The 27,127-nt window shown below is 44.0% G+C and overlaps 1 protein-coding gene across 5 annotated transcripts in view; it reads left to right on the plus strand.

The window, feature by feature from the left end:
- Positions 1-27,127, plus strand: part of ABTB3 (ankyrin repeat and BTB domain containing 3) — a 316,171-nt gene that overhangs the window by 165,223 nt on the left and 123,821 nt on the right. For 4 of the 5 annotated variants that reach the window (XM_047868093.1, XM_047868094.1, XM_047868097.1 and 1 more), the window contains one exon: positions 17,620-17,769. In XM_047868093.1, coding sequence (XP_047724049.1) covers positions 17,620-17,769 — 150 coding nt within the window. Of the gene's footprint in view, positions 1-14,772; positions 14,930-17,619; positions 17,770-27,127 lie in introns of those variants that run through there. The other variant, XM_047868095.1, reaches the window with a different exon arrangement.

Below are 27,127 nucleotides of genomic sequence, written 5' to 3' on the forward strand. Positions count from 1 at the left end.
TGGACATCTGTTGGGAGGAGCACTGGGTGTTGTATGGAAACCAATTTGACAATAAATTATATTTAATATAATAATAATAACAATGTCAAATGCAAAGTGGTGTCGTAAGGATTAAAATAGTTAAGACGTGCATAATGCTTAGAATAGTGCCTGGCTGATGGCAAGTGCCACAAAACCTTAACTATTGTTTTTCATCATTGTTATTATTATCTTGACACGATGCTGAACGGATGTGGAATTTCCATAAGTCACCCTGCTGTGGGAAAAAGAAGGATCCTAGCCATCTGGGGAAATCTGGAGCAGCTTGCGAGAGGAAGTAGCATTTGAGCTGTGCCTTGAAGGGAAGTGGAAAAGCTCCCTGTAAGAGGCCAAAGGAAAGGCATTCTGGATGGAGGAATCTTGCGAGCAGAGGCATGCAAATAGAGAGCCATATCAAGGGAAGTGAGCCCCTCTGTCACTTTAAAAGTCGTGGGACATTTGCTTGGACAGCTAGGTAGGGTGAAGGTCATGGAGGTTTAAATGCCTGGCTGAGAAGTTTCCATCATATCCTCCAGGCAGTGGGGAGCCACTGACGGTTGTTGTAGTCAAGAGGGTGGTCATGGGCTCTAAGTCTTTGCTCTAAGCAGAAGGAGAAATCAGTCCTATGGCTGTGCCAAACAAATCACCACAAATTGGGAGGTTGGAAACAACAGAAATGTATTCTCTGGAGGCCAGAAGTCTGAAATCAAGGTGCTCGCAGGGTCAGTTGGTACTGGGGGCCTGAGGGTAAATCTGTGCGATGCGTCTCCCAGCTTCTGGCTGGTGGTGTTCCTGGGCTTGTAGGCACATCACCACAGTTTCTGCTTCCTTCTTCTCTACCTGTCTCTGTGTCTCAGATCCTCCCCTGCCTTTCTCTAAGAGACACATGCCACTGGATTTAGGGTCCACTCTAATCCTTAGTTACATCTGTAAGACCCTTTGAACAAATAAGATCACATGCCAGGTGCTCCGTGGTTAGGACACAGATGTGTCTTTTTCAGGCCCATCATTCAACCTACTACAAGTGGCTATAACAATAGTCTGGCACGTTGTCTGCACTTGAACACCAAATTCTTACAATCAGATGGGATAGAGCTTCCAGAAGTGTGCGAGTGGCGTGGAGCCCTGAGTCAGTTGTTTTTTTCCCGTGGCTCTTCTCATCTGTAAAGGTAGATGGGGGTGTATGGGGGCCAGGCTCAGTGGCGGTTGGGGTAACAATTGTGAGTTGGGTTATAACTGAGAGGTTCTCAACCTGGATGCAGATTAGAATCACCCAGGAGAATGCTGAAAAATACCAGTGTCTTGGCCCCACCCCCAGAGGTTCTGGTTTAATTGGTCTGGGGTGAGGACCAGGTGTAGGCACTTTCTAAAACTCCCCAAGTTGTTCTCGCATGTAGCAAGGGTTTACTTAACTGCCAGGTTTTCAGCGAGGGCAATATAGTGCTAAGGGGGTAAAAATTGGTTCGTGGGAAACAAATTAACCCTTAAGTGTTACAGTGGTTTGTGACACTCCAAAGGACCAGTGTATCTATGGTATTAAAATTCCGTGGGGTGGGGTGTTTAAAAATGTAGTATATTAATATGAAATCTGAGGTGCAGTAAGGCCAACAGATCAGGCAGATAGTTTGAGAAGACAGTTTGTTACTCTTGGTCCCCAAGAGCACGTGTGTGGCACATCACACCCTGTGGGTGGGTAGGCAGGATGGGGTACACCAGGACAGGTCAAGAGGCAGAGGGGAAGGGGGAAATGTAGGGAAATGAGTCTTTCTTTTTTTTTTTAATATGAAGTTTATTGTCAAATTGGTTTCCATACAACACCCAGTGCTCATCCCAACAGGTGCCCTCCTCAATGCCCATCACCCACCCACTCCTCCCTCCCACTCCCCATCAACCCTCAGTTTATTCTCAATTTTTAAGAGTCTCTTATGGTCTGGCTCCCTCCCTCCCTTTTTTTTTCTTCCCCTCCCCCATGGTCTTCTGTTAAGTTTCTCAGGATCCACATAAGAGTGAAAACATATGGGGGCGCCTGGGTGGCGCAGTCGGTTAAGCGTCCGACTTCAGCCAGGTCACAATCTCGCGGTCCGTGAGTTCGAGCCCCGCGTCAGGCTCTGGGCTGATGGCTCGGAGCCTGGAGCCTGTTTCTGATTCTGTGTCTCCCTTTCTCTCTGCCTCTCCCCCGTTCATGCTCTGTCTCTCTCTGTCCCAAAAATAAATAATAAAAAAGTTAAAAAAAAAAAAAAGAGTGAAAACATATGGTAACTGTCTTTCTCTGTATGACTTATTTCACTTAGCATAACACTCTGCAGTTCCATCCACATTGCTACAAAAGGCCGTATTTCATTCTTTCTCATTGCCAGGTAGTATTCTATTGTGTATATAAGCCACAATTTATTCATCCATTCATCAGTTGATGGACATTTAGGCTCTTTCCATAATTTGGCTATTGTTGAAAGTGCTGCTATAAACATTGGGGTACAAGTGCCTGTATGCACTCCTGTATCCCTTGGGTTAATTCCTAGCAGTGCTATTGCTGGGTCATAGGGTAGATCTATTTTTAATTTTTTGAAATGAGTCTTTCTTGTGGTTCCCACTAGAAGGAGCTGGTGAGGCAGGGGAAGCAGATTTAGGATTGACTGGTTTAAAGAATTTCAGTGGGCTCTGGGGCATAGGGGCTGTGCCTGGCTGTCTGATACCTGGCCCTGGGATGATTAGGGCAGGGGGACAGTGACCTGGAGCTTGAGAGCCTAATGAAGGAGTGTGAGCTCTGGACTGGTTGGTTCACATTTGAAAATTACTCTCACTGGCAAGTAGTTTGCTGTCAGGAACTGGCTATCCAGGGGAGGGGCAGACCCTCTATGGTCCCTTAGGCCCCAGACGTCAGAGCATCAGAATACCAAAAATAAAAGTGGAGGTGGGGGACAGGGAGGGAAGAAAAGGTCCAAGAAGGCTTATTGAGGGGAAGGGAATAATAACAAATAATAATAATGATGATGATAATAATAATAATAATAATAATTAAAAGGGTGAGAAACCTTGAGTGACATCTGGGCTACTTCATATATTCCTTGATAGAACTCCCAGACCAGGCGCTGGGGGAGAACTCTCTCTGGGAGCATCCTTATCCAGATGTATAGCTGGATGCGGCCCTGCTTCGCCAACAAGAACCATGTGCTCACTTCCCCAGGGGTCCATGGCCTCTTCCAAAGTGCAATACCTTTTAATAGCAGCAACAAAGGAGAATTTAGAGTCCTCTTGTGGTTTATTTTGCTCAGCAATCAGCTGCTGAATTTAACCTAATGGGATTCTAATGTTTTTAAAAGCCAATTTAGTAATCTTTGTATTTTGGATGGATTGTGAAAGCCCTATTAGTTATTTATATCAATGTGTACATAGAAGTCTGCGAATGGCAGATTTATGCTTTTATGTGCCATTAACATCTACACTATGTTAACAGCAGCATTTAGCCAGATCTCGGAATGTTGGCCTAATCTCCTCTGTGCCTGTAAACACACACACACACACACACACACACACACACACACACACCCCTCTGTCATTCTGTGTGGTCAGCCATAGGGTATTTCAACTGATTAAACATCCTAGTGAATAGTTCCTCACTATATCATATCAAATAAGTGATAAGTCTATAGTCACCAGGCTGTTTAATTAAAGATAATCAGTCTTGGAAGACTTAGAATACAATTAGATATACTTAACACTAGAGCTTGGTTGAACATGATTTAATCTTTCTTGGGTGATTCAGGATCTTACAGGCCTTGGGGGCCTTCGTTATGAATATAAATGATCTTCATGCTCTTACTTTGCAGAAGCTCCCTTGGAAAGAGATTTCTAGTTGAAAACCTGCCAAGCACATGGGCTTCCACCGTGGAAGTTACCCTCAGAATTACCTGGAAGTGGTTTCTAGACATCCTGGGGATAACAAATCTGTGGATATTTGTCCTTGGCATAAAATGCTCTGGCAACTGGTATGAAATTCATTTTGCGGCCCCCTTTTATTTCTGTAACAGAGAGAAATCCTCAGTGGGGTGCTAATGTATCATTAACACCTTTCTTTACAACTTACCGTTCTTTTCCATCAAGAACTCTACCCAGGACTCACTTATTAATTCAATGCGTAAATGTTTATCAAGCAAGTCTGAGTGAAACACAGTAGAAGTGGGGAATTGGCAAGAGGTGGTAAAGCTAAATTTTTTTTCAGGGTACATGATGCATATGCAAATAATGAATCCAGAAGTTTTTGTAAATAGATACACCTCCATACCACCTCTACTATTCATCATCTCCTTCCTTTGCTTTCTAGCGTGACCACCTTCACTAGTTGAATTAAGAGTTTAGAGTTAAAATTGAGATTAAGAGTTAAATTAAGATTGAGATTAAGAGTTAAAATTAAAATGGGAAAGAAACAGTTAAAATAGCCTCAACATACTTTTCAAAAACAAAAGGCAAGGGGTGCCTGGGTGGCTCAGTCAGCTAAAGGTCTGACTCTTGATTTCGGCTCAGGTCATGATATCATGGTTCATGGGACTGAGCCCTACATCAGGCTCTGTGCTGACAATGCAGAGCCTAGTTAGGATTCTCTCTCCCTCTCTCTCTTCCCCTCCCCCCCTCATTCTCTCTCTCTCTCTCTCTCTCGCTCTCTCTCTCAAATAAACTTTTTTAAAAAGGCAAAAACTGATAGAACTGCAAGGAGAAATGGATGAACCCACTATTACAGTTGGAGACTTTCACACCCCTCTATCAGCAATGAACAGATCCAGCAGTAAGGACACAGTTGAACTCAACTTGGAAGACTTAGAACACAATTAGATATACTTGACACTAAAGCTTGGTTGAACATGATTTAGTCTTTCTTGGGTGATTCAGGATCTTACAGGCCTTGGGGGCCTTCGTTATGAATATAAATGATAAAACTCTATCAATCAACTGGACAAAAATGGACATCTATGAACTACTTCATCCAACAACAGAATGCACATTCTTCTCAAGCTCACATGGAACACTCACCAGGTAAGACCACACGCTGGGCCATGAAACACACCTTAACAAATGTAAAAGAATAAAAATCATATAATGGCTGTTCTCAGACTACAGTGGAATTAAAATAGAAACAGAAAGCTGTAAAGTTCCAACTACTTGGGGGTTAAATAACACACTTCTAAATAACACATGGGTTAAAGAAGAAATCTCAAAAGAAATTTTAAAACTACTTTTAACTACATGAAAATGAAAACACAACTTATCAAAATGTGTGGGATGCAGAGAAAGCAGTGCTTAGAGGGAAATTTATTGCAGTGAATGCATATGTTAGAAAAGAAGAAAGATGTAAGATCAATAATCTAAGCTTTTGCATTAGGAAACTAGAAAAAGAAGAGCAAATTAATCCAAAGTAAGCAAAAGTAAAGACATAATAAGAATTAGAGCTGACGTAAATGAAATTAAAACCAGGAAATCAATAGAGAAAATCAATGAAACCAAAAGCTGTTTCTTTGAAAAAGATAGAATTGATAAGCCTCTGGTCAAGCTAATGGCTAACTAAGAAAAGAAGAAATTACTAATATTAGAAATGAAAGAGGGGACATCACGACAGATCCCATGGACATTAAAAGAAGAATAAAGGAATACTATGAATAACTCTATGCCCACAAATTTGATAACCTCAGTGAAATGGATCAATACCTTGAAAGATTCAGTCTACCAAATTCACACAAGAAGAAATAGACAATCTGAATAGGCCTATATCTATTAAAGAAATTGAGTCAGAATAGCCTTCCAAAACAGAAAGCACCAGACCCAGATAGATTCACTGATGAATTGTCCCAAACATTTAAAGAAGAAATTATACCAATTCTCTACAAGCTTTCTCAGAAAATAGAAGCAGAGGGAATACTTCCTAGCTCATTCTGTGAGTCCAGCCTTACCCTAATACCCAAACCAGACAAAGATATTACAAGAAAACTACAGACAAATATCTCTCATGAATATAGATGCAAAGATCCTCAACAAAATAGTAGCAAATCAAACTCAATAGTGTATAAAAATAATTATACACCTAGTAGGATGTATCCCAAGTATGCAAGGCTGATTCAACATTCAAAAGTCAATTAATGTAATCCATCACATCAACAGGCTAAAGAAGAAAAATCACATAACGACATCAATGGATACAGAATATCATTTGACAAAATCCAGCTCTCATTCATAACAAAAACTCAGTAAACTAGGGAAGCGCAGAATTTTCTCAACTTGATAAAACTCTCTATCGACAAAATATCTACAGAATCTCTACAGCTACATCATACTTCATGGTGAAAGGCTTGAATCTGTCCTACTAAGATCAGGAAGAAGGTGAGGATGTGCCCTCTCACCACTGATTTTCAGCACTGTATTGGAAGTCCTAGCTAATACCGCGAGACAAGAGAAGGAAATAAAAAGGTATGCAGATTGGGAAGGAAGAAATAAAACTGTCTTCATTCACAGATAACGTGATTATCTATGTAGAAAATCCAAAAGAACCGACCAAAAACTCCTGGAAGTATTAAGCAGTAATGGCAAGGTTCCAAGATATAAGGTTAATATAGCATTGAGCTCCTTAGTATCTGCCCAAAGGAATAGAAAATGTATGTTCACATAAAACCTGTACATGGATATTTATAGCAGCTTTATTCATAATTGCCAAGACCTGGAAGCAACCAAGATTTTTTTCACTAGATAAATGGATAAATAAACTGTAGTACATCTAGACAGTGGAATATTACTCAGCGGTAAAAAGAAATGAGTATCAAGCCATGAAAATACATGAGGAACTAAGTGAAAGAAGACAATCTGAAGAAGCTAAATACTATATTATTCTGGAAAAGGCAAAACTATGGAGTCAGTTGAAAGATCAGTGATGGGCAGGGATTAAGAGGAGAGAGGGATGAATAGGTACAGCACTAATTTTATGAAGGAGGAGGAACAATTGAATAGCAGTGAAACTACTTTGTATGACATCATAATGGTAGATGCATGTCATTCATTATGCATGTTTCCAAATGCATAGAATGTGCAACAGCAAGAGTGAAGCCTAATGTAAACTATGGGCTTTGAATAATAGTGATGTGTCAGTGTAGCTTCTTCAATTGTAGCAAATGTGCCATTCTGATGGAGATCTTGATAACGGGGGAGATTATGCATGAGTGGACATAGGGGACATGTGGGAAGTCTCTGTATTTTATGCTCAATCTGGCTGTGAATTAAAGCTGCTCTGGAAAATAAAGTCTATTAGAAGGGGAGGTGGTGAGAAAGAAGAAAGAAATAGAAATGAATAGGGGCCACCTAAATTTAAAATATACCACTCCAAACCCAGAACTCAAAGAGAGTCAGACTAATACATTTGCCTGTGTTGAACAAAAACAATCCTACTTGAAAAATACTCAAAGGCAGGTGACAAGCTAAGAAAATGTGTGCATGGCGCATGTCAGACAAAGGGCAGGTTTCCTTATTATAGAAAGAATTATACAAATCAGTAAGGATCTGATACTTCTATAGAACACTAGGCAAAAGTATGCAAAAGCACTTCCCAAACAAAGGAAAACAGATGCTAGTAGCTGTGAAAAAGTTATCTTGCTCGTAATTACTTGAGATCAAATTAGACACAATTTTTCAGCTGTCACATTGGTTAGGGTATGGTGCACACACATGTACTTTTTCTTCATGGCACTTCACACAGTTGCACTTGTACATTTATTTGTGATTACCCGAGCCAGACTTTGTTGCCCGAGCCAGACTTTGAGCTCCATAAGGGTAGGGCTTATGTGTTGTTTGTCTTGTCTGCAAATTGTACATTGTCTGGGCTCAGTAGCTATTTGTGAATGAATAAGTCAATAAATGAGAATGGACAGAAAATTCTGAAACCTTACACGACAGAGAACAGTGGTTACTGGTGGAGAGGAAAGGAGGTTGCTTTCAGTTTACCATTTTATCCCCTTCTTAGCGTTGAAGTTTTTGAAATGGGCATGGATAGCTTTCTAATTAATGCTTTGAAATTAGGTAGCTTACATTTTTTTTTATTTAAATTCAAGTTAGTTAACATAGCTTACTTTTTTTTTTAATGAATGGCTAAGATGGGAGAAAGATGAAGAGTGGACAGAGGATGCATGGAGGCAAGCTTCCAACTTCCTACATTATCTCAATATGTTGATAAGGAAGCAAAGAGTCAGCCTAGGTGGGATGCTGTCAACACAGTGCTGAGGGGTCAGGAAATCCAGCCACGTGCCCTGCTCAGCCACACCAAGGGGCTGGATAAGATCTTGAGGCTCGGACAGAAACGGAGAAGGATCAAGTGGGGGTATCAAGGGTCCAGGAAAGCCAGAGGTCAAATTTGAGACACCCACTGAGCCAGAAAAGACCCCCAGGCAGCACTCTGAGTCCAGGAGATCTGAGAGGCAAAGAATGTTATGGGGCAACGTGTTGATCTGGGTCTGGTGGCAGCCTGAGCAGGATGCCATTCTCTGCCTCTGTCCTATCTCCCACTGACTATAGACGAATCTGGGTGTTTGATGGTTATTCTGTCCAGAACACCAGCAATGAGTCCTGACCTCCTGGAGGCAACAAATGAGGCATCAGAGTTACCTCCCAGAGGACTCAACTGTCCCCCTTCTCATGATGTACAAGCCCCTCAGCAAGGCACTCAAGCCCATCCATGATCCAGTCTCCACCTACCTCCCTTGTCACCACCTCACTGTGATTTTCAGTCCAGCGCCCCAGCTGATTACAGTCCCTACAGTGCACCAGGAGTTTTCTTGCCTCTATGCCTTGGCTTTTGCTGCTTTGTCTGGTTTGCCCTTCTCTCCTTCACCCCCTTATCCAGTTCACCTAGTGAACATCAGCTCATCTATGAAACCTTTCCTGACACACCACCCAGGTGGGGAATATCCCGATTCTATTTGTGTCATCTGTGTAGCATGTATGGACTTCTCTTATAGCACCTGTGACACTCATGAGCATGTGTACTTATCCCATTAGATTATGAGTTTCTCATAACGTCTCAGGACAGGGTCTGTGTCTTACTTTTCATTGTAATCCAATCTGGCAGATTATATGGGAAGGAAGGAAGGAAGGAAGGAAGGAAGGAAGGAAGGAAGGAAAGGAAGGAAAGGAAGGAAGAAAGGAAGGGAGGGAGGGAGGGAGGGTAGGCGGAAGGAGGGATAGATGGATGGGTGCATAGATAGATGAATAGAAATTAAGCTCCACAAGAGCTGCTACTTTGTTTTGTTTCCTGTTGAATCTCCATTGCTTAGCACAATGTGTAGCACATAGTAGATACTCAAAAAAGAAGCTTAATTAATTACCCTTTGATTGATTAAATGATGATCCATTACATAAACAGAAGTTTGAATGGATGGATAAGTGGATGGTTGAGCAGATAGATTGGTGGATGAATTTGCATTATAAGTACTCAAGAGCAAGATGCACCTTGATGTAAGACAAGAGAGTCTCCATTGTCCATAAAGCTGTCTCCTCATTATTTTACTCTGGCCTGTTGCCGCGTGTTTATTGAAACATCAGAGACCAGTTTTTAACTCAAAACACTCTAACACACAACTTCCCTGTCAGTCACACCCAGAGCTGAGGTTTATCACTACCATGTGACTCAATACCCATTAGTATCACTGCTGTATAGTGAGCAAGGGAGATGTTTTTCAGAGAACTTCCAGAAAACCACAGTCCATGTCCTGGGAACCAGATGATCTCTAAAATCTGACCTCTGTCATTTGCACAGCTACCCAAGACCTAGCTGGAGGTCTAAAATGCCCTTTAGGAGGAGTCAGGGACTCCTGGGCTTGCTCACAAGCCCTGCAGGGACCCAGGCGCTCATCCCTACAGAGACAAGGACACTGGGAAGATGAGTCTCCTTCTCCTTCTAAGCCCCTATGAGATGCATGTAGCTCAGGACTCTATAGGAGAAGTTGCAAGGATAATGCGATAAAGGGAGAATGCTGGGAGAGGAGGGAGGACAAAGGGGGCATCCAACAATCTTGTAAGGATATTTAATAATGCTCCCTAGGGACAGGGAAGAAGAAACACGGGGGGAAAGCTATAAGTCACCGTGGGGCTTACATGATGAGGCTTTGCTTCATGGGAGGTGAGGAGAGACAGCAAGAAAGCCTACCCAGCATCTCCTCTGGGGTGTCCAGCAGATATCTCAAATTGAACAAAACTGAACTCTTGGTCTTCTCCATAAGCCTGCCCCTCCCACGATGTTCCCATTTTGGTAAATGGCAAATCCATCCATTCAATTGTATAGACCAAAAACCCTGGAGCTGTTCTCAGCTGCTCTCTTTTTCTGACACCCTGCACCCGATTAGCAACTCCACTGGCTTTACCTTCACATTGTGTGGAGAATCCCTTTTGCACCATCTTCACTGTTACTACTGTGGTTCTGCCCTGGCCTTTCCCTACAACCTGTTCTCCACCCACCAGCCCTCCAGAAAGGTCAGGGCACATCGCTTCTCTACTCAGAATCCTCCAGTGGCTCCCATCCTCCTCAGAGTAAAAACCAAAGTCTAGAGTCGCCCACGAGGCTCAACCCAAACTGCCCTCAGCACTTCTCTGGCTCGATTGCCCACTACTTCCTTACCTTCTGTTCCTTCCTCCAGCAAGAAAAGCTCACCCCTCTTGAGGTCTTTACCCCTATGATCCCCTCTGCTGGCTTGCTCTTCCCCCAAGATATCAGCCTGGCTCCCATGCCCACTTCCTTCATGTCTGTCTTCAAATGCCCCCTTCTTAGTAGGACAGACCTACTCCTGGACCCAGCATTCCCCATCCTCCCGCTCTTCTCTTCTCCATGGCACTTACCAGCCAACCAGCTACATATTCTACTTACATATTTGGAACACACGTACCAAGACAGCAAGGGCTTCCAGTATTTTGGTATGGGATTCCTAGTACCCAGAAGTGCACCCCAGCATCTAGTGGGTGCTGAACCAGTACTCGCTGAATGAATGGATGAATTAATGAATGAGCAGAATATTTTGCTTTTGTTTCTTCACAGTCCTGTAACAAGTTGATTTTCTTATTTATGCTCTTAGTGTCGCCTCACTGTCTTGGTGTGCCTCGTACCACACACAGTGCCTTAATAACAGCATGGCTGCCCCTGTGCCCTGCTCTCAAGGCTGACACACCCAAACTCAGATTCTAATTAGCTCCCTTGTTCCTGAGCTGACTGCTAGGGAAAGCTGGCTGCACCTGGCTCATATGGGGAGGGCAGGCTATGGTGTCACCTTGGGCCACTTCCTCCTTTGTGACCCTACCTTGTCCCTGCCTCTCTCTGCCTCAGCATGCAGTAGGTACACCAGCTACAATAAGCTGTGGTTTCATCATTTCTCAGGATCTCCCTCTCTGGACTGGGAACTCCCTAAGAACAGGGCCTGTAGCTTTTTTGAGTCTTAGGATCTCAAAAGTGACATTTGAATTGGGCCTTGAAGGATGAATGTGAACTTGCTGGACACTTAGCAGAAATGGCAATAACTAGGTCTAGGTCTGATCCTGAGGACCAGGAAGAAATGGAGATAGTTGGTGCAGACCACTCTTTCTAGGATTTTGTCTGTGAAAGGGAAGAGAGAGAAACACGGTAGCTGGAAGGTAAAGGTTTAGTTTTTAAATCTAGACCCTTTGTAACCCAGGGCCCTCCGTCCCTGTCTCCCAGTCCCTCCTCCTGCACACTCTGTTTCCATCTTGTTCCCTCTTCTCCAGCCAGTTACATGCAGAAAACATGCCTCTGGGCCTTTGTTATTCCTTGGAATGCCCTTATCATCATCATCATCATCATCATCATCATCATCATCATCATCGTGAGCTATTATAGTGAGCTATTTACTGAGCTATTTATATGGCCAAGATTCACATGTGTTTACTTATTTGATCACCCAGTGGCCCTATGAGGATTGCACTATGACCATGCCTGTGTTATTCACAAGGAAACTGAGGTACAGGGAGGCTTGGGTGACATTGCTGTAAAGTGGCAGAGCTTCAATTCAACCTAAGTATTCATTTGGGCTCCAGATTCCACAGTCTCACTCCACAGCTATAGGGTGTCTGCTTCCCCAAGTCCCAGCCCCCATGTTAAGCTACCCTGGGAAACTTCCCTGAAACTCCTGGTCCAATGTGTGCTCACCTCACTGTGCTCCCTAGTGAGACCTCATACATGCCTCTGCCCTAATCCATCCCTCATAGTGCTTCCGTTGGTCCTGGGTCTGTCTCTCCTGCCAACCAGTAGCCTTTGAGGGCAGAAATGTGTCCTGTTGTCCTTGTGGGGCTCAATGTTTGTGGTTTATCCCTAAGTATCTTCATGTTCTTTCAAGGTCAGCATGTTTATTCCATTTAAGTACTTCAGGCTCCATTTATGGGCATGTTATTGAACCCGTTTCTGAAAATTCTCCATCTTTGTGTTTTCTACCTCGTATTTCTTTTGATGGTTTGACTTCAGAAGTCCTAAGAATTTTCCCTTTGAATGTAATTCATTATGAAGGAAAAATGAACCATGGTCTGGGTTTATTCTAATTGGAGTATGGCATGCCTGTCACACATGAATGGGTTCGCCAAGCCAGCCCTGAATTTGTTTCCCACTGCCAAGTATCTTAAAGGAAAAAGGGGTTTTCAAGCCAGTTGTGCAAATATTTTTAAAAATCTGATAACTTCCTATCTTGCTCCTTAATAAGTTTAACGGTAAAAGAAAGCCTTCTGGCATCATGTTATTGAATTCCTAAATCTTTAGCTTCGAAGAACTTCACTTGGATTATTAGCAAACATTCATCGACCCCCTTTTCTGTGCCAGGTTGTCCATATATATTATCCCATTATGGCCTCCCAGCCATGCTAGGCAGTAGATAGCATCAGACTGCTTACAGAGGAAGAAACAGAAGCTCAGAAGAGCCAAGACGCAAGCCCTGTGCCATACAGCTGGGGTTGGGCACTACAGAAATCTGAACCTGGCCAGGTCTCGCTGGTACCCGTTCAAGGGTTGGTCTGCTGAACGCCAGCTGCTTCCTTCCTGTTTCTTAAAGCTGGTCCTGGTGCCAGGACCCTCCACTTTAAATTCTGGGTATAACTGAGCAGCAAACAAGGTCTAGCTTGGCAGGCGAGGCTTGGAGAGTTTGTTCTCTCCTCTTGCAGCCAGACAGACAAAGCAGAACCCAAGCCTGTGTACTGAGTGCCAAGACGTGCATAATCTCCTTGAACTCCTCCATCACTGTCGTCACCATCGTCATTGAGGGAAGAATGGCTGAGGGCTGGTGGCTGTCTTATTTGGTTTTCTCTTGGTGGGTAAATGGAATCCAGATCCAATAATAGAATGGAACTTGGAGAAAAGCTGAGAGGAGAGAAGGGATGGGGGGAGGGGACTTTATATTTGCTGAGGGGCTTTCCTAAGCATATAGGAAGGTAGGCACGTAGGGAGGCAGAAATGCAGCCCTGATTGTCCCCATCGGAGACAGAATGCCCATGTGGTTGGCCCAGAGGAGGAGTTCTCATATTTTATGTTCTGAGCAACCTAACCAAAAGGTTGTCTGTCTCCAGTCCCACAAGATTTTGGAAAGATGATCCTCAAGACTGTTTGAATCCAGACATTAAATAAACAAAACTGCACATTTGTGGGAACAGGGTATTTAGCAGGAGCTCACTATAGGCCAGAGGCTTTAAGGATACGTATTATCTTGTGCAATCACTGCAATAAACCAATGAAGCAGATATTTTAACCCCTCTTTGCAGACATGGAATCTGGGGACCTGGGAAGTTCTTTGTCCAGGTTGCACAGAGGCTGCTGTGGGATTGGAGCTCATGGTTGTGCCAGACCACGGCACCCCACCTACAGCCATTCCCAAAGGAGAGAGACCTGGTTGTAGCTGGGAGGATGGACATTCAAAGGCCATCATCTTTTAGGACCCACAGACCCCTTTGAGAAAGTGAACGAACTTCTCCCCTTAGACAAATGTACAACCCACCCCAAGGTAAGAGAATTTCAGGGAGACCATGACCCCTTCACACTCATTGTTGACCATAGCTGATGATCACCTGCTCCCCAAGGAGGTTATTCCCTCCAGATCCAGAGAAGTCATGTTTGAATGTTGGTTCCCCTGTCTTTGAACTTGAGTCTCAAGCACCAGGCTGTGGCTATCCTTGGCTCCAATAATGGAAATTGATGAGTAGTCCAAAGCTCTGGCCTGTACTAAAATAACACTAAAATAACATGCTAGGACCTTCCTATTGACCCAGTTCATTTTTATACAAAAAACAAATAATTCCAGTTTATGTATATATCCCAGAGTCCTCCGAAAGAAAGAAAACCCTGGTGTATGATCTTTGCATAATAGATCATTATAGATTTATTAAATCTTAGTAATCTAGGTTTCAAAGCTTCTTTGAATAATTCTATTTTCACATGTAAATTTGATAACCCTCTAAAAAAAAAGGAGGAAAACTTCCAAGGGAAATTATTTATTCTTATTATAAAGCCTAAAGTAGTCCAAAGCTGGGTTTATACACATTAACTGTGATTTTCATCACAGTTAACATATGTTGACCCCCTATTCTTTGCTCAGCACATGCAAAATGCTTTAATACACATTATCCCATTTTATTGCTTGCCCACAGCAGCCCCTTGAGGGAGACAAGGCCATCATTATGACCTCTACGTCACAGAAGAGGAAACTGAGGTCCAGAGAGGCTCTGTGACCTGGCCAAAGTTAAACACCGATAGGTAGTGGCAGAGCCAGGACTGAAGCTCTCTGGGTTCCAGACCACCCCAATTGCTTATACCTCAAGCAGTGTGTGAAGCAATGTTTCACATGGATGTTTGAAATGAGAACTTGCTGCCTATAATGCAGATTCCAAGAAAGCAATCCTCTGAGTGCATGTAAGTATCACTTGTACTAGAAATTAGAAAACTTTTGTCCTCCCTGACATTCAGGGCTCACTTGTGGAGACGGGTCACCTTTGTTGTGAAGCCCTCTGACCACCACCTCATCCCCTGGAACCTTGAGCTACTTACCACACTAGGTCATGATCATCTGCAGTGAGCTCTCCACAGGTAGTAGTGTTCTCAATAAGAGTCAGGGACACTGGTGACATCCGATGAGGGATTGGACCAACATTCATTGCCATGGCAACGGCTACTCAACTTGGCCTCTGACCAAATGTCTCAGCAGGTGAGCAAGCAGGAAGAAGCGAGGATGACTCAGGGCATCCCAGCCTGGGGTGAACAGGAAGATGACTCATCTATTGAGGGAAGGGAGACAGGCAGGAGGCCCACCTTGGATGTTGGGCATCTCCGTGAAGGTCTTATCTTCCCTGCAAGGCTGAGAGTTTCTGAACTGCAGGGATCAGCTCTCCATCACGTCTCCATCCCACATGGAGCTCCACACAGGACTAAGGAGTGCCCAGTGAATCTGTATTGTCCACTTAATGCCGAGTTGTGTCCTATGACAGTCCACAGTGTTTTCCAAACTGCTCATCATGGCCCATTAGCGGGTCATGAGATCATTTTGGGGGCTGCAGACCAGCATTTTTATTAATAAGATAGAAGAGAAGTGAAAAGGGAAAAAATGACAGTGCGTTCTACGTAGTAAGGATCATGAGGTTTTTTTTTTTTCATGGAAAACATGCAAAGTATGTATGGGGTGTACGTGTGTGTGTGTGTGTGTGTGTGTGTGTGTGTGTGTGTGTGTATACACTGGGCTGTGATATAAAAGGTTTTTTTATCCTGAGTCACAATCAAATGTCTGAAAAATAACAGAGAAAAATTTTAGAAAGACACTTATTTGATCAGTTTCCTGATTGTAAGAATATTACCAGTGACCGTTTATTTTCATTGTTCATCCACTTCTTCGGGATTCATCCAAAAATCACCTACTGGCATGGCCTTCTCCGCTGTGTCATCCTGTTAGGTGTGAATGGGAAACACCCAGGAACAAGTGACTGGCTCAGTGTGTCTAGAGTCACTAATTGGGCAACACGGGTCAGAACTGGTGTGTGACTGGTACCACCTCATACCTGCCCATCTGCAAAGCAGGAGTCTTGTTTGCTGAGCCTTTGTAAGTCAAGCAGGGTGAGCAGTGGGCTTGAACTGCTGACCTCTGCAGTCTGTCTGTCTCCACTCCCCCTACCAGTTGGCTTAAGTCCCTCAGCACCTGTATATTATCACTTGTATCGTTCCCATGTTATTTTCCCATTGGCAGTCTTGTCTCCTTGGTTAGTTTATGCACTATTCGAATATGTCTTCTGCTGCTTTTGTAGCTCCAAAATGCAACCCTCTAACGGGGTTGGGAGTAGAGTAGGCACTCAATAAATGCTTCCTATTTATTGACAACTCCTCATTGTTCAGATCCCTGCTAAGACATCCCTTCATTCCTCCTGTTCTCCTACAGTAGAGCATGTACTATACGGCTTCATGGTTATGTGTGTTAACGGTCTTCTCCTTCGCTTAGACTATGAGCCCACCGAGAACAGAGAGTGTGTGTATTCTATCCATCACCGAATCCTCAATCCCTAGCACAGCACAATACCTGCCTGCCTTGCCCATTGTGTCCTCAATGATCTGCACTTGGTAGTTGTATCTGTTAGTTATCACCAAAACAATGCTGAGTAAAAAAAACCCACACTGCCTCCAAGGCATACCAAATACATGTTTGTTTTTGTGGAGGAGCTCGAAGCTACAGGGAGGTACTAGATCTGTTCCATGTGTCTTCTCACCCCCCTTCAATTAGCAGACTAGCAAGGGAATGTTCCACTCACGATGATGGCGGAGGTACAAGAGAGCAAGTTTGGCCATACAAGCACTTTCAGGCCTTCAGTTCCATCATGTCCATTCATATACTTTCTGCCAAAGTAAGTCAGTTCGTCAAGCCCAAAGTCAAGGAGCAAGAAAGCATGCTTTGCATAGGAACTTTTGGGTGGTGAAGGGAGAAGTGAATATTTCTAAATAAGAAACCGAATTAAGTTCTCAAGCTCTTGCTAAATGCTCATGGAATGGAAAAGAAGGGAAGAAATTATTCGATTCCAGGGATTTCCCATAGGTTTTCACCATAAACTTACAAATGTCCATGGGGACTCTCCTACCTCCTGACATGTATCTCCACAGAGAAAACCAGAGTTTTGTCTAGCAAATAACAGTCCAACCACCCAGAGTTAAGTTTTCTGGGCAAATAGCGACTGCCAGCAGGCTGCTCAGGGATGTTCAGGGATGGCAGCCACCTCTGGGAGGGAGAATGGGACAGTGACTGCTGGCTTCTCAAAAGGCATCTCTGAGTGGATAGAAGCCAGGCTGGAGGGGGAAAGAGTGTTCTGTTTTGTGTCCCCTAGCAATGTGTGCATGCAGATGAATACCCACACATTTGTTAAAATCAGCAGGTCAGGATTCTCAGGAAATCTTTTAAAATAACTAGTCATCACTTCTAAAAGGAGTTCAGAGCCCTGGTCCCCGTGTTGGCTTTGCGGTACCAACTCTGGTGTGGTTTGAGCTTGTGCAAGGCTTTCGCGCGCCCCTCCTCTGCTTAACTGAAAAATAACGGCCTGTTTTCTTTCGTTCTCTCTCCCCACCCACTGCAGGGGTGCTGTGCCTGCCAGACAGCCTGAACCTTCACAGAGACCCTCAGCGGACGAACAAGCCGGGGGAGATGCCCATGTTCAGCCAGTCGGAGTTGAGGACCATCGAGCAGTCCTTGCTGGCCACCCGTGTGGGCAGCATCGCAGAACTGAGTAAGTGGATGCCGTTCTCTGGCTTTCTCCGTGCCCAAGGTGCCACTGCCCTCAGGACAGTGCTTTGTAACCAACCAGGTGACACCTTTTATTGAGCACATGCTGTGTGCACAAAACAGTGCCATGATAGCCGTGGGGAAGGCAAGGGCTCGAGTCAGACAGGCCTGGTAAATTTCCTGGCTTTGTCACTGTCGTAAGTTTTCTGAGCCTCAGTTTCCTTTTCTATAAAATAAAGAAAATAGGGGTGCCTGGGTGTCTTAGTCGGTTAAGTGTCTGACTCTTGATTTCGGCTCAGGTTGTGATTTCAGTTTGTGAGTTTGAGCCCCACATCAGGTTCTGCACTGACAGCCCGGAGCCTGCTTAGGATTCTCTCTCTGTCTCTCTCTACCCGCCCCCCCCGACTCCACCTCTCCCTCTCTCTCTGCCCCTCCCCTGCTGGTACTCTCCCTCTCAAAAATAAATAAACTTAGAAAAATTTTTAATAAAAAGTAAAATAAAGAAAAAATAGTACCTAACTTAAGTATAGTATAGTTGTGATGATTCAATGAGCTAATGCCCATAGAGAGGGTTTGCCATGGTGGCTGGCACACAGTAAATGGTCTATAAAGGGTGGCTGGTCGATTTCAGTGAGATCCATTTAAAGCGTACGTCCGGGGGACGCCTGGGTGACTCAGTCGGATAAGCGGCTGACTTGGGCTTAGGTCATGATCTCGCGGTTCACTAGTTTGAGCCTTGCATCAGGCTGTCTGCTGTCAGCGCAGAGCCCTCTTCAGATCCTCTGTCTCCCTCTCTCTCTCTCTCTCTGCCCCCCCGCCACACACATACACTCTCTCTCTCTCTCTCAAAGATAAATAAACATTAAAAAAAGAAATTTAAAAAATGTTTATACAAAGCATACGTCAGATCACATCTTTCCTCTGTTCAGAATCTTCCACTGACTTTCCATCAGACCCAGAGGAAAAGTTAAAGTAAGCCCTTACAATTGCTTCCGAGCCACCCCACATATCCCTTCTATTCATCCACTCTCCCCCAAGGCCCACCCCAGCCATCCTGGCCCCTTGTTTTCCCGTGAAGCAGGCATGCCTCAGGACCTTTGCACTTACTATTCCCTCTTCCTCGACCACTCCCCCACCAGATAGCCATATGGCTGACTCCCTCATTACCTTCAAGTCTCACACAAAATTATGATACCCTGAAGACCCTTATCCTCCTGTATTTTTTGTTTTTTAACAAAAGTTTCACTGAGATAAGTTTGCCTCTTGAAAGTGTGCAATTCAGTGGGTTTTAATAACTCACTAAGGTATACCAACCATCACTACAATCAGTTTTAGAACACCAGTGTTTATCACCCCAACAAGAAACTTGATAACCATTAGCAACCATTGCCTTCTCCCTCCACCTAGCCACACTCTATATTTGTACTCATTTCCTTTTTTAAAATTATTTATCTCTGAATATATTCTTACAGAGAGTAAGTTGAGATATTTATTTTGTTCACTGATGTAATCGCAATGCCAAGAATACTGCCTGGCACATAGTACACCTTCAAGAAATATGAAGGAGGAGGGATGGAGGGAAAGAGAGGAAGAGAGAGGGAGGGAGGGAAAGAGGGAGGGAGGGAGAGAGAGGAGCAGAAAGGCAGAGAGAAGGGAGGGATTGTCAGGAAGGTTGGGTGTCTCCAGTTTGAGCAGTGATTTGCCATGTTTATGCACCCTCTAATTCAGGGCTGTGCTCTTTGAGTCTGGCCATTCAGAACAAAATAATAAAACTGTATTTACTTACGATTCCGTTGATTGCCAAATTACTTGACTGTTGTGTTCTTGATGGGACCAGAGCATTGATCTCAGAAATGCTGGATTATGTCGAAGTATGAGTTGGTGTGAAATTCTAGACAGTTCTGAACCATGAAAGATTCAGGGTCCAGAAGGCAACTTGCACCTCTTCCCAAAGGAATTCCTGTATACACAGGACAGGCACATAGCTTGCCCCTCCAGAAAGAGAAGTCGTAGCTGATTGAAGCCGTTGTGAGCCCTGTGGTCATTAGGGAGCTGATTTCCTTGCACCTGAATTTGGAAATTGTGCTTGATTCTTATCAGACCCAGAAGTCACAAGATGCCACCAGTCACAGGGTCTCCAGCTACCAGTTGGCTATTGTTCTTAAACTTCTGGGTGCCCCGGACCCTTTTGACAGTCTGGTGAAGCCTGTGGACCCTGCCTCAGAATAATATTTTTAAATGCATGAAATAAGTGGACACATTTACAAAGGAGGCTGATTATATTAAAATTCAGCTACTGAGGGGTGCCTGAGTGGCTCAGTCGGTTAAGCAGCCGACTTCAGCTCAGGTCGTGATCTCACAGCTCGTGAGTTCAAGCCCCACATCAGGCTCTGTGCTGACAGCTCAGAGCCTGGAGCCTGCTCCAGATTCTGTGTCTCCCTCTCTCTCTCTGCTCCTCCCCTGCTCATGCTCTGTCTCTCTTCTCAAAATAATAAACATTAAAAATGAATAAATAAGGGGTGCCTGGGTGGTGCAGTCGGTTAAGTGTCCGACTTCAGCCAGGTCACGATCTCGCGGTCCGGGAGTTCGAGCCCCGCGTCAGGCTCTGGGCTGATGGCTCAGAGCCTGGAGCCTGTTTCCGATTCTGTGTCTCCCTCTCTCTCTGCCCCTCCCCCGTTCATGCTCTGTCTCTCTCTGTCCCAAAAATAAATAAAAACGTTAAAAAAAAAATTAATAAAAAAAAAAGAATAAATAAAATTCAGCTCCTAAATCTTTTTAATCAGAATTGCGATGTAGTCATTCTACACTTTTATTAGCACATTATGTAACAGGATCTAACAACAGTTTTGATGACTCCATTATTTTGAAGCAGTGATGTGTGCGAATGATATTTTGAAATCTTCAATAATTGGAAAGGTATAAGAAAGTGTCTGCATTTTAACGGCTCCCCAGAGATTTGGTTGTAGCGGGTCCAAAGAGCCCCCAGAGTGGGGTGGTGTCTGTGTGGACATAACCTGGGAAGAGCTCCCTCACTGACTCTGCACTGGCGTCCCAAAGGTTTCTCCTGGGATACGTTAAGGATCCCTCTTAGAGTCTAGCTCCTGGGCTGGGGCCCTACCGACTTCTGGCACTCTTCTAAGAAAGGATTTGCTAAATAAATCTGTACTTCACCAAAGCAGGCAGCCTACAGGAGCGGCTGGCCGCATGAACTGTTTTTAAGGACAATTTGCTCTGTAAACTAGACGCTGTCGTTCTCGTTGAATGTTGACTTTCACATACGAATTGTTGGCATACAAATGGGGTGCTGCTAATTACAAAGGGGTTTTGTACGTTCATTAAGTCAGCCCCACAGAACGTGTGTGCAGAAACACATTGATAAGCCACCTCAGCGACTGGAGGTAATAAAATGGCCTTCTTTTCTGATCTGACTGTAATTTAGAGTGGCTTGCTCTGTGGTCTGAATCAATACAAGCCTTGCTGTCTCTGTGTACATAGAGAGCCGTTCTTCATATTCAGAGATTACTCTACCAGTGTGGATTGTAGAAACTACTGTTTTTCTGCAAGGGCGAGATGCAGTGAGTTCGTTCCCAGACATCCCTGCTCTTCTGGAATCAGGCTGCCCAGGGTCAAGGGCAGAGCCCCTACCCATGGCCTTCTCAGTAGTCAGTAATAATAATAGCAGCAGCTGATGTTACTGAACCAGGGAACTATGATAAATCCACATGAGTTATTTCCAGTGTAATGACTGTTGTCCACACTGGCAGAATTGGAGGCCAGAGGAGAATGAGCAACTTGTCTAAGATCAACCATACCCATGAGCTGGAGGGCTTGGGACTGAGCTTTTCCGCCTCGCCTCTAGACTGCCCTCCCTCTGGGAGAAGCCCATTGGATGTTTCTACATGTTACAGGTGCAGTGAGGGCTGTGTTCCAGCTCTGAGGATCTGCCATTTGCTCTGTAGGATGCATCGTGGATGCTCTCCTCTAAACATAACCGGAGGTGCAAAAAGTCACAAAGGATTCTATCCAGATGGGGACAACCCTGTGGGCTGAGACTTCTCCCTATAGCTTCAGACCCTGCGTATAGCTTCAGAGCATCACATTAAAATTCAGAACTTGGTCAATCAGGATGTCCAGAGCACTTATCTTTGTCCAGCCTATTATGGCTTGGGGCAAAAATACGTCCACTCTTTCTGGAGCACCTACCGTGTGCCAAGTGTCTGAAATAGATTAAAGGTATTCCCATTTCACAGATAAGAAACTGAGACTTGGAAGGATATGTGTCTTGCCCAAGGCCACATAGCTGGTAAGTGGCAGTGATAATTCAAACCCAGTTTTTTCTTTCTCTGCCTTGATTCACTGTGTTCCAATTCAGCTTCGCATCACGAACACCTAACACATCACTCCTAGTGTGGGAAATCGCTGTCGCATGTCAGTGAATAACGGGATGGCACACAGCGAATGAGTCTGTGAAAAAAAGATCCGAAGAAAATGAGGGGAACTCCTGATGAAGGTCCACTCGAATATTAAATATTCTGTGGAACTGGATTTTGATCTCAGAGACCTGGAACTAAACCTACGTGTGTCTAAAATATTTGAGCACAAAGCTAAATTAGGATGCTAAGAGACCCCCAAACTAACACAGGCTGGGATTTTTTTTTAACCTTGAGCCCTAGAAAATTTGCACGGTGATGCACTGAACATCACAGTTGCCCTAGAGACTGGTGGGCAGTTCCTTCAGGCACTCCTTCCCTGAACCAGTGAGCAGATCTGAGGGAATTGGGTCCATCCGGTCTCTCCTAGTAAGGCCATGGGAAAAGCAGAAGTCCTGGATCTTCTTACTTTTGAATCAGCTTGACTCTGCACTTGGCTCCATTCAATCCCACATTTGTGTCCTCTGAGGTCTTACCTCATTTCTTCTGCCTGATGTCCCAGCCTTAGCCACAAGCTCTCAATGAAACCCCATTGGACAGTCATTAATTACAGTGTTTGCTTTCTGTGGTTTAGAGGGGAGAAAATGAGAGCCTCATTGTAAAATGCCTCTTTTTATTGTCTTTTCACACTAAACTGTGAACTTGTCGCTTCCACTCAATGAGGCAGTCAAAATGGGGCCATTAATTTGCAACAGTGAGTAAAAAGAGTTTCTGGGTTATCTCTCCTCAGTATCACTAGAAAGAAAAAAAAGCTCAGTCCTTTTTGCTTGGACAAGAGGGTTTCTCTCCTTGTTTGGAATGTAGCTGGGCTCTTTTCAGAGAGTTGTGCTGCCTCTAGCCCCTGGGGTGCACCTGTGACCCTTTCAGGTAGCAAAGTGGCCAGTGGCCTCTTGGTATTTCTCAAATACTCCACTCCACCACAGGGCCTTTGCACTGCTGCCCCTTCAGCCTGTAAAGCTCTTCCCCTGATATTCACAAAGCTCCTCTGTCACTTTATTCAGACCTCTGCTCAAATGTCACTTCCTCAGAGAGGTCCTCCTGTGACCACCTGCCTCCCCCTCCCCGACTGCTCTCTATACACTCTTCCCGCTTCAATTTTCTTCATGGCACTTATTACCACCTGACATACTGTATGTTTATTTATGTATTTTCTGTCCATGCCACTAAAACTGTAAACCCATGACAGCTGAGAGATTTTTGTTTTAATATCACTATATCCTTAGGGACTGGAACGATGCCTGGCACACAGTAGGACTCACTAAATATTTGATGAATGAATGAGTGAATGAATGGTAAGTTTCCTGCTGAATCCAGAGTTCAGTCTTCTGTTGCATCTAATGACTTGGATTACACGTGGTCTTTTCATTCTTTCATTTTCAAGGGAAGGGGTTTTGGTGAGGCAGGTTAAACAGCAGTTTATGATGCTGGAGAATGCCTCTGTTTTCTCCTCCATGCTGTGTAACATAAGGCAAGTGACTTGGTCACTCTGATCTCTGGTTTTATCATCTATGGAAAAAGGGTGAGGATACTTTCTCTCCCAGGGTTATAGGATGTTTTGAAAACGTACTGTAGTAAGTGGCAGCTGAGTGTGGATGAGACAGAGCGGAAGGAAGAAGGTGAAGTTGCTGTCTCCATTGCTGTCTTCTGTTCAAAAGAAGCCTGCCATTGGAATGTATAGCCCTTTGTCCTGGGAGATCACATCTGTCATGCAGGGGGATGGCTAGTGGGAGCTTCTCTGATAACCTGAGTCTGGCAGGTTGCAGCAGCATTTCCCAAGGGTGGGACAGGAGATGATCATAGGTGATACACAAAACACTTTTTATTTTTAATTGCTATGAATTTTTCATGAGCGCTAGAAAAATATTGGTTTTCCATTTATGGCACTGATACGAAGCTTCCTTTTACAATGAGTGAAAGAATGAGCTAATTTAAAGAAAAACATTAAGTAGATAAATTGTACCTGCAGCCCACAGATATGAGAGAAGTCCTGATGGTGATTCTCCCATGGCTGACATTTGAGAAACCTGGTTATAAGTGAATTCTATAAGGTTTCTGGAACCAACTGCAGCTGCCCAAACTTAGAGCAGCTAGTGACACGTGTGTTTGTTATTTTCGGTTCCTGAAGCTGACAGGTGAAGCAGCAGATATGTGCTCTACATACGTGTAGGGTAGTGGTTGAGATGGGGCTAGCGATTGCAGAATACTTGTGCCAATTCCATCTCCCGTGGCCAGACCTCCTCAGAGATGACCTGAGGGCCTCCAGTCAGGAACTAGGCTGATGATGTCAATGGTGATGATAATGATAACGATAATGATGGAAGTGATGGTGATGGTGATGATGGCGATGATAGTAATGGTGACGATGGTGATGGTAATGGTGATGATGGTGGTTGTGTTTATGGTGGTGATGGTGGCAATGATGATGGTAATGGTGATGATGGTGGTGGTGATGATGGTGGTGGTGGTGATGATGGTGATGGTAATGGTGATGATGGTGATTGTGATTATGGTGGTGATGGTGACGATGATGATGGTGGTGGTGATGGTGGTGGTGGTGATGATGGTGATGGTAATGATGGTGATGGTAGTGGTGATTATGGTGGCGATGATGATGGTAATGGTGGTGTTATGGTGTGGTGATGGTGATGATGATGATGATGACATTAATGATGGAAGTGATGGTGGTGATGAAGATGATGGTAGTAAGAATGATGGTAATGGTGGCGATGATGGTGGTGATGGTGATACGATGATGATGGCGATGGTAATGGTGATAAGAAAAAAGAAATAGTGCTGAATATTTATTAAGCACTTAGGGTATGCTAGACTTCAAGTGTTTTAAGTGATTTATATGCATTACTTCATTTAATATTATAAAGTAGGTACTATTTTTATCCACCCAATAAATCCATTAGTTTATAAAAATCCCCATTTACAGGGAGGTTAAATAACTCACCCAAAGTCATGCAACTAGTTAGTGGCACGTTGGAGGCTCAGACTCAGGCAGTCTGAGTCCAGACAGCATGTTTTTAGCCACCACACATCCTGCCCCTCCAGGAACAGGACAATGAATGAAGCACAGTCTCTGCTCTTGAGGCTCAGTAGGGAAAGCATACCGTGCGAACAATGAACCGTGAAACATGACAGAAACAAGTAACATGTCAGACTTTATTAGCAGGTATTGTGGGTACACAGGGGGGATTCTGACTGGGTGCATCCTGGAGAGCTGCATGGAAGAAGTAATACTTGGTCGCAGCTTAAAGGTCTTCAGTAGTTGAGAGAATGAGGGAAAGGGCACTCCAAGGTGAGAAAAGAGGAGCAAAAGCAAGGAACCTGGAAGTGCAGGGCCAGCTAAATGATGCTCAGAGGAGATGGTTAGCCCAACCAAGGTCAGAGGTGCCCCAGCATCTTGGGGAACTAGAAGGGTGGTACAGGGATCCAAATCATGGACCTTCTCTTCTTCATTCCCTTGTGAGTTTTCTTGTTCTGAACTTTTTCATGAGAGCTTTTGAGAAAGATGTATGGAAAGATGATACTCCAGCCTGACGTAGATGGAAGGTATACGAAAGAAAACATATAACCTTGGTAAGCTTATTATCCTGATAATGCCAAGTCATGCATGCTGTAACTCAAAATTCAGAAACTATAGACAAGTCGGAAGGGAATGCCACCCACAATCCCACTAGACAGAGAAATCTTTGGTCAATATTTTGGAGGTTGTTTGGAGTGTTGTTTTTTTTTTTTTTTTTTTTTTGATGTTTACTCAGTGCAGAGTTTTTAAATAACATAATCCATGGGGGAATGGAAGGGGAAAAAATAGTTTCAACCAGAGAGGGAGGCAAACCATAAGAGACTTGTGAATGCGGAGAACAAACTGAGGGTTGATGGAGGGCGGGGAAAATGGGTGATGGGCATTCAGGAGGGCACTTGTTGGGATGAACACTGGGTGTTGTATGTCAGCGATCACGGGAATCTACCCCCAAAACCAAGAGCACACTGTATCACTGTATATTAGCTAACTTGACAATAAATTTAAAAAATAATAATAATGATGATAAATAAAATATAAATAAATAACACAATCCTGATCTCACAGTATGCGATTGTGAATTTCATTTGTTTTTCAACTTTACTTAACAGGAGTATTTTTTTTGTGTTATTTCAGTTCTGTGTAAACATTTTTAATGACTGCATCCATTTATTATTTCATCACATGGATGTACCAGAGCTTATTTAACCATGCTGCTATTTTTAAACATACATTTCTTTGTCAAATTTTGGATCCCATAAAGAAGGTTGGGTGAAAATCCTTGTGCATAAAGATTTGCTGCATTTTGGGTTCTAACACTGGGAAGGATTCCCAGAAATGGAATTACTCAATCAGGGCATGGAGCATTCATTAACCGGATTGCCTCGGTATGGACTTGGAGCTGACCACAGCTGCATTGGGCCGTCTCTGGAAGAAGAGTAGGATATAGGGTGAGGGCACAGGCATTAGAGTCAGATAGACCCAGATTGGACTCTTGTCTCTGCCTCAGTTTCCTTATGCATTATTGACATTTGGAGCTAAGTTCTTTGTTGTGGGGACTGTCCTGTCCATTGTAGGATGTTTAGCAGCATCCCTGATCTCTATCCATAGGATACCAAGTATCAGGCCTTTGGGTATGACAACCAAAAATGTCTCCAAACTTTGACAAGTGTCCTCTGGGAGGCAAAATCCCCCCAGCTGCAGATTAGTGCTGTAAAACTGGTCTAACATGATGCATGCTTTGCAGAGCACATGAAGATTAGAAACAGTGCCTGTGAGGTGCTTACTCACTCTCCCTGGCCCAATGTAGTGCTCAGTGAATGGCACCTGTTACTACTGTTCGTAACAATAGTGACAGTGACATTTCCCACGCTGGATGCTACAGAGATGACACCCAGGAGGAC

This window comes from Prionailurus viverrinus, chromosome B4, assembly GCF_022837055.1.
Source record: "Prionailurus viverrinus isolate Anna chromosome B4, UM_Priviv_1.0, whole genome shotgun sequence".
Lineage (NCBI taxonomy): Eukaryota > Metazoa > Chordata > Mammalia > Carnivora > Felidae > Prionailurus > Prionailurus viverrinus.